This window comes from Nomascus leucogenys, unplaced genomic scaffold, assembly GCF_006542625.1.
Source record: "Nomascus leucogenys isolate Asia unplaced genomic scaffold, Asia_NLE_v1 Super-Scaffold_528, whole genome shotgun sequence".
NCBI classification, from domain to species: domain Eukaryota; kingdom Metazoa; phylum Chordata; class Mammalia; order Primates; family Hylobatidae; genus Nomascus; species Nomascus leucogenys.
The window spans coordinates 193,098-201,712 of NW_022095778.1; the positions used below are offsets into that span (position 1 = coordinate 193,098).

Below are 8,615 nucleotides of genomic sequence, written 5' to 3' on the forward strand. Positions count from 1 at the left end.
CAATGACCAGTGCTCTGGTTAAGATGTTGAAAATAAAGAGTTTGGCTGGGCACGGTGGCTCACGCCTGTAATCCTAGCACTTTGGGAGGCCAAGGCGGGCGGATCACAAGGTCAGGAGATCGAGACCATCCTGGCAACACAGTGAAACCCCGTCTCTACTAAAAAATACAAAAAATTAGCCGGGCGAGGTGGCGGGCGCCTGTAGTCCCAGCTACTTCGGGAGGCTGAGGCAGGAGAATGGCATGAACCCCGGGGGTCGGAGCCTGCAGTGAGCTGAGATCGCGCCACTGCACTCCAGCCTGGGCGACAGCAAGACTCTGTCTCAAAAAAAAAAAAAAAAAAAAGAAAGAAAATAAAGAGTTTCTTACTGGCTAGTAAACAGTGCTTTCATTTTTTAAAAAAGTCTACTTTTCATGATATAAATGAAAACTGGAAAAAAATACATAACTGTAAATAAATATCATAAGGGAAATCACGAAAGTTGCTCATGGTGTGTCTAGATAACCTTGCACTTCTTTCATATTATTTCAGGGTCCAGTGAGGATATTATGATGACCCAAACACCACTCTCCCTGCTCATCATCCCTGGAGAGCCGGCCTCCATCTCCTGCAGGTCTGGTCAGAGCCTTGTTTACAGTGATGGAAAAACCTATTTTTTTGGTACCTGCAGAAGCCAGGCCAGTCTTGACAGCTCCTGATCTATTTGGTTTCCAATCAGGCCTCTGGAGTCCCAGACAGGTTCAGTGGCAGTGGATCAGGCACTGATTTCACACTGAAAATTAGCTGGGTGAGGGCTGAGGATGTTGCATGCAAACTGTACAGTCTCCTCCCACAATGGTACAACCCCGAACAAAAACCTCCCTTCTGGGGTGCTCACATGCACGGCTTGCCTGGGGAGCAGGTCAGCAGAGTTTCTCAGGCTGCAGAAGAGGAGGCTGTTGGAGAATTCAGGGCAGAGTTTGCTGATGAGGACTCTGGCCCATAAGAGGCTCAGCTGCTCCTCAGTCCCACATGTTAAGGCTCCATCAGCTGCCACAGGTGGCCATGTGCTCTGAGAACAACCAGCTCTGATGAAGGGAGAGTGAATGAAAGCTCATCCTCACCCTCCCTGTCTGGTCCACAATTGTGGAGTCCATTTATTTGGCAGAACAATCAGATCATGGATGCAGGTTAGTTGTAACTCAATTGAAATACATGTTAGAAACGACTGGTTTGGGGATAGTTTTATACATGATAACACTTGGCCATGTTGGGAAATTGCTATCTTCCCACTTTCCAAACTTTCTCTCTCCTTTACCACTCACACGAGCCTGCTCTCCCTAGTATTATGATGGAGAAAGCTTTGTACATCAGCTGTCCTCAGGGGAGTATGGCTAAGAATAATTAGATAAAATATTTGATTTTTTTCCACTTACAGATTTTTTAAACCCATGTCAAATATAAGATGATAATGCCAAAATAGTTTGGCATGCCTCAGTTACCTTTTCCTGACCGAAAATGGAGTCCTTGCAATTCCAAAAGTGGACTTTGAAAATAAACAAAATAATTCAGATAGAAAACAAAAAGTTTACGTAATGTACCACAGGAAAAATGGAGAATTGCATGAGATTTTTACTTCCTTCTCAAATTCTTAGAATTATAAAAGTATTTTACTGACATAGTATTTTAAAGAAGAAATATTTAGTACTATGTGGTCATAAGAAAATGATTTAAAAAATGAAAAAATGCATTATTTTTACATGACACTATTTTATTCCTGAAAATGAATCTGAATCTTCTCTTTTTAGTTGTAAATGTATAGAAAAATTATGCTCTTAATAGATTCCATTGAGAATAGTGTACTAAATTTATATGCTTTTTTAATTTGAGGGCTACGGTCTGATAAATATCTGTATACATTTTGCCATGCAACTTTTAAACCTAACAGAAATGCTGTCTGTTAAAAAAGCAATAGTGCTTTCTCCACCATAATATTAGAGAGGGCAGTTTCGTGTGAGTGGTAAAGGAGAGAGAATGTTTGGAAAGTGGGAAGATAGCAATTTCCCAACATGACCAAGTGTTATCATGTAGAAAACTATCCCCAAACCAGCCATTTCTAACATGAATTCCACTTGTGTTACCACTAATCTGCATCCATGATCTGATTTTTCTGCGAAATAAATTCACAAGAATCCGAGTAATGAGTGATGTCTGTTACATGTGATAATACAGTGTAGAGACACAAAAGACTGATTAATCAATAGAATGAGATCCTGATACTTGAGATAATTTATTTCAAGATAATGGATTCCGTAGTAAGTACAATTAAAATTCCAATGTGTCATTTCTGTTAGGTTTAAAAGTTCCATGGCAAAATGTATATAGATATTTATCAGACCGGAGCCCACAAATTAAGAAACATAAGACATTTAATATGTTATTCAAAAATACTAATTAATGCATCATTGAGCCTAAATGTTATTACAGAATGCAGTGAAAGAAAATAAAATATAAGTAGCAAGAGCACGAGGTAAGCAATGCCATAGTCACCTTTAGCCCTCCTGTGATTCACAGCACCTACTCACCTTGAGTTTCTGCTTTTCTGTGAGACAAGAGATAAAATCAAAACCCATTCAAGGTGGTTAGATATATTTTTTAGGTAAAGCAAACAAATGTACAACCTACATAATGCTGATATCCCAAAGGCCTATATTCTCAAGTCAAAATAGTGAAAAATATGTGATTCCAAAAATTGAAAGGGGAGAGATACAAGGAGAATCAGAACATAATCAAATTTATTGTGAAGAAGCCTCAAAACATGGTGGACTTAATGTGCAAGATTTCTATGTCTGTTGCCATGACAGTGCAGAGGCAGGCAGGTGGCCTTAGTGGTGTGGGTGGCTCTGCTCCATGAGGTCACAAAGGTAGGCCAGAGGTACAACCACCCCGAGAACACAGCCTTCCTCCTTCCTCACAGTCACTGTCCCCATGGTCATCCTCAGCAGCATGAGGTGGAACAGAGTGGAGAGAAAGCTGCTTTCTTCTAAGGACTAAAAACAAAAATAGAAACAAATAAAACCTGGAGCTTTCCATCAGTGACAAATGTACTTTTGACTCAATCACACACTTGAGACATTTTCCATTGAGTGGATCTGGTGATAAACCCACATTCATTGTTTGTTTGTTTTAATCTGAAAATGTGTTTATAAGATTCTTAAAAATACTTTTGACCATAAACTTATATTTATGTTAGACTATCTGAAGTTGTCATTTACCATTTCATAATTGCTGCTAAAAAGTCATTTGTTAAAAAAATCTGTGACTCTAACTGTTCTTGTTTGAAAGAAATATGTCTTTTTAAGACACTCTGTCTTCTTTTAAGTTCTTAATTCAGCCCTCCTTTTTTTCTGATTCAGTGTGTTGTCTAATTTGTTATTTATGATTAATTAATCAATAATTAATTTTCACAATCACAGAATCAAATGTCCTGTAAGTTGCTATGTCAAAGACCTGCCTGAAGATGGCAAACGCACTCCACAATAAACAAAAGAAAACATCACGGTCTTAGGAACACTGGGAAAGTAGGAGTGCTGGTGTCCAATTATCAACAGGGAGCCCTAGAGTTAGAGTCAAATCTTCCCTGTGACCAGGGCACCTGGGAGGAACCACCTGTGTGCTGAATTGTGTGGAACCTGTCCCATGCTCTGAGACTGGAAGCATGGCCTTGGCTGTGTCCCACCTGCTATGGACTGAATTGTGCCCTCAGATTCATGTTGAAACCCTAATTTTCAATGTGACTGTAGAAATTAGGACCTCTAAGATGCAATTGAGGTCATAATGAAGGGTCTCTGATCGAGCAGGATTTATGTTTCTACAATATCCAGAGAGCTCTCCTTTTTCTTCTTTCTCTCTAACCACTTTCCCCTCTATGGAAAGGCTGTGTGAAGACATGGTGAGAAGCTGGCATCTGCAAACCAGGAAGAAGGCCTTTACCAGAAAACAAACCCTGCTGGACATCCATCTGGGATATTCAGGCACCAGAAATGTGAAAACTAAATTCTGTGGTTTATGCCATCCGGTCCAGTTTTTTTGGTGTGGCAGTGCAAGCTGACTCATCCACCTTCCCCACCCTCTGAGAGCAGAAGCAGCCTCAGGAGGCCCTTGGGGACATGGGGACTCAGCTTTACTCCTCTTCCTCCTGCTTTTCCAACTCTGGTGAGGAAGGAGAACTCAGCCTTCATTTTCAGTTTCTGTGCATTAAACATGAATGTTTCCTTCAAGATGAAGTTTTTAGCCCATTTTCCTTTCTCATCAGAATTTAATCGAACATGAGAATTAAGGATTATGAAATGGACAGATTATCGTGTATTGACTAGATGGGCCCTGGCCCAGGTGGTCAATAAAAAGTCTTTGTTAAATGTCTGCCTATCTCCATATTATAAAGGACATTTTTTTTCCAAGAAAAAGTAAAGAACAATACTTCAAACATTTGGAAACAGATTCAGCTTAGACAGGTCTGGAACAGGGTCTGAAGGTGCAACATATAAACAACCCTGTTTTTTCCAGTGCTGGAGAGATGGATTCTCAGAAGCAGAAGATACACATTCACGGAGCCTTCACTCCCTGTGCTGTGTTCCAGAGTATTTATCTGTGAATCTATGCTCCAGTGAGTGACAGTTTACAGTTAGTGAGATAACGCAGACAGCTTCAACCCTAGATGCCTTGCAGCCAGGAATCCAGTCACAGGGTCTGCAGCTTCACCAAGGGATGCTCAGTGGGTGGCTTGGTCTTAATTCTCAACCAAACAGAAACTCCCCTTTAATCAAAAAGAACCTTCATTGGGCCCCAGGAGGGGAACAGGACTCTGTGTTTCTCAACTTCATCCATGGTAGTGTTGGTTTGGACAATTTGGACTAATACCATCTGTAGAACAAAGTCTACAAAATTGGAAACAGTATAAATGAGTTAAAGATAACCTGTGTGTCCTGGCCCCTATGTTGTTTATTTCAAAACTGTGTTTACTTCTTAATGGCCTGTTTCAAACTCAAATTTTAAATGCAATTATTTTAAAAACACCCCAAGGAAGAATGTTTTTAATCTTCTAGAAAATACTTACTTTGCATGTCCAGAAAATTTCAACCACACCTGCCAGCAATAAGATAAACCCCAGTTATGAAAACCTTAAACCAGAAGCTCCCCACTGTGCTGCTGTGTGGTGTTCCCTAGACACACAGCCCCTTGTCCAGTGACCCATCCATTTTGAGAAGCAACCTGGTACCTTATTCTCTGCATAGATTCCTGCTGGGATGCACTTGTCTCTGCAAACCTGTCAAAGCTTCACCCAATAAAGTCATGTGTGCGACTGCCCCCTGTGGCCATCTCTTTTCCTTGCTCAGCCCGCAAGTCCTTCCAATCCCCTACAAATCAGATCACAGTGTCCACCCCAAACACTGACTCCAGGGTCATGAACACAAACAATTCCACTTCTAAGACTCTCTTCCCAAGTCTTATGAATAATGCAGTTGCTCCCAATTCTATGGACCCCAAACTAACTGCATGAGGAAAAGGAGACACAGCAATAATAAACCTCACCTGTATAAGTCCTCCCTCATTCCAGTGACCATGGTTCATGTTAGAGAAACAGAGGCAGAGGCCTGCTGTACACCTAGATCCGAATGGAGGTTGTTCGGTCACCTTCTGATCTGTGTCCACTGTGGAGTGACCAGCTTTGTCTGCTGTTGTCAAAACCTTGGCATAAGTTTCACAGGAAATAGCAAGGCTATCTTAAATTCAAGCATCTTAAAAAATACTTTGCAAAAATAACCTTTTCAAGAATTGACTTATAGTAAAAGAAATCACGACAATTTTTTTTACTGTTATTCACTTTCCTGCAATTCAAGTTTCCATATTGGATAATAGATAGAACTGATTCTTCATTTAACACTCTTTGAGAATAATTATTAAGAACTTGCAATAAGATGCACCATCTCATTGTATTTTAGTTAGGCTGATTGTGTTTTGTGTTTTCTTTTTCTTCTTCTGCCTCTGACTTTTCTTTTTTCACTATTTTCATTAATTAGGAGTCTGACTTTTTAAAAACTTAGAAGCAGATTAGAATTGGTTAATAACATAAGAAAAGAAAAAGTCAGATACACAAAAGTTATTCAATTTAATGACAAAATAGTAAAGAAAATTGCAATAGTATAATATGAGCCTTTATTCTAATCCAGTTTCTTAAGTACAATTTGATCTCCTTAATCCACATTATTGCAATGGAGTTCAATATTTAAGGATCAATATCATTGCTATTCAATTATTTTTCCCAATCTTGTAAAAGATGTATTTTCATAGATTTCCCAGAAGATATTTAAACCAAGCCTTCCTCTGGAATCTTACCTAGAATTAAATTTGTTTGCATTCTTGGGCAATTAAATATAAATTTCTGTTAAATTGGTCAAGATTACATGGCACACCAAGTTAATCTTTCAATTGTTCCCGGAATTTTTTTGTTTTTTTCCAGAAATGTGACTGTCCTTGTGATGGTGTTTGGTGTCAGCACCATTATTCAGGAGATGTTCAATTAAATAATAAGCACATCACTAACAAATGAAGAAACATAAGATTATTTCCCTTTGTAATGATCAGCTGTGGGGCAGACTCACATCCCTGAGCTGTGAGCATCTTTACATGAAACCATAAAAATGTCAATTTCAGGTACAGATAACTCTAAGACATGAAACTGTAGATGCAGTCCTTGCTCTTCTCATATAGAAAATTTCCTTCTCAACTGCAGACTTAGGGCTGTGGCTGCACCACATCTAGGCTGGGGGTGATTCAGGTCTCACTCAGGGTTGGCAAGAACCTGGAAGCCCTGATAGGACCTGATCCCACATGACTAGGGAGACTGTGTGAGGAGAGTTTTCCTAAGCACCACTAGGAAAAGCATAATGCAATGTTATTTCTTATTGGTCTGTATCATTAACCAAGGAAATTCTTACCTATGCGATTCTGCTGGTTAATCTTGTATATGTGAGATGATTATGATGGGATTATCCTAGATTGAAAAGTTGGTCACTAGGAATTTTATATTCACTGTCTGAGGCATAACATTCTTGTGCCTTTTCCTCTTACTTATGCTGGGCTCTTGGTTCTAAACGTAAAGACCCACACTATTCTCTCTGTGAGGCCCTTGGACAGAGCTTTCTTTTGGGGCCTACTTTCCAGATCCCAGGGAAGGGGAGATTCTAACACTTGCACTGCAAGATCTTGAGCCTTTATCCTGGAAACAGCATATACCAGGAAACACTTGAACTGGCTTAGGAGCACTTTTTATTTGCAGGCCCTCTGCCCATCAGTGCTTGTGGGAATGGGGCTGTTTTCTTCTCTAGATGGACTGGGAGGGAGCCATGCAGGACGGCATTCACCTCCCAGAGATGCATCCTAGAAACACATTTCCACATTGTCAGGGTCCTTGTGCTTTCTCAGTATGGCATGCACTACACAATGTGTCCCTGCCCAAGGTCCCAACTTTCACAGTCAGAGCCTTCTTCCCTTGACCACAGGCAAACTTGATTTGAACTATGTTTGTTTTACTCCAACAAACATTTTATGTCATATTATTCACAGAAGAGACCTTCCACCTGCCCCATCAACCTTTTCCACACTGCTGCACCCACCAGGTGATTTGCATATTGTACCCTAGGGAGGTTCTTCCCTTTCGAGTCTGAGATAAAAGCTCAGCTCTAGCCTCACCTTGACTGATCAGGACTCAACAGGTCACCTTCTCACAATGAGGCTCCCTGCTCAACTCCTGGGGCTGTTAATGCTCTGGGTCCCTAGTAAGGATAGGATTAAAATGAGGTGGGAAAATAGGGAGAGAGGGTGAGTTCTGGTGGCTCCACAGCTTCCTATATTTATTTCAACCATGTGTACAGGCACATGGTCTATGCTCCAGAAAACAGAATTCATATTTTTGTGTCAGGAATAAGTATGAATCACCTCCCAGGAACAATGACCAGTGCTCTGATTAAGATCTTGAAAATAGAGGGTTCCCTGCTGGCTAATAAATATTGGATTAATTTTAGAAAGTCTACTTTTAATGATATAAATCAAAATTTTAAAAAATATGTAACTAAATAAAAATCTTAAGGGAAATCATGAAAGTTGCTCATAGTGATCTATATAACCATGCACTTCTCTGTTATTATTTCAGGATCCAGTGAGAACATTGGGATGACCCAGATTCCACTCTCCCTGCCTGTCACCCTTGGAGAGCCGGCCTCCATCTCCTGCAGGTCTAGTCAGAGCCTCATGGATAGTGATCATGGATTCACCTATTTGTATTGGTACCTGCAGAAGCCAGGCCAGTCTCCACAGCTCCTGATCTATTTTGTTTCCTACCGGGCCTCTGGAGTCCCAGACAGGTTCAGTGGCAGTGGGTCAGGCACTGATTTCACACTGGAAATCAGCAGGGTGGAGGCTGAGGATGTTGGGTTTTATTACTGCATGCAAAGTAGAGAGCTTCCTCCCACAGTGGTATAGCCCTGAACAGAAATCTCTCTGCTGGGGTGTCCCAGCTGCTCACATGCCCTGCTTGTCTTGGGAGCAGCTCAGCAGTGTCTCTGAGACTGCAGAAG

General features: G+C 40.7%; 1 gene segment (V, D, J or C); it reads left to right on the forward strand.

Moving 5' to 3' along the window:
• Nucleotides 1-7,768: 7,768 nt before the first annotated feature.
• LOC105737553 lies at nucleotides 7,769-8,615 on the forward strand. The segment is given in 2 exon segments: nucleotides 7,769-7,817; nucleotides 8,192-8,615. Coding segments are annotated over 2 exon segments (378 nt in total).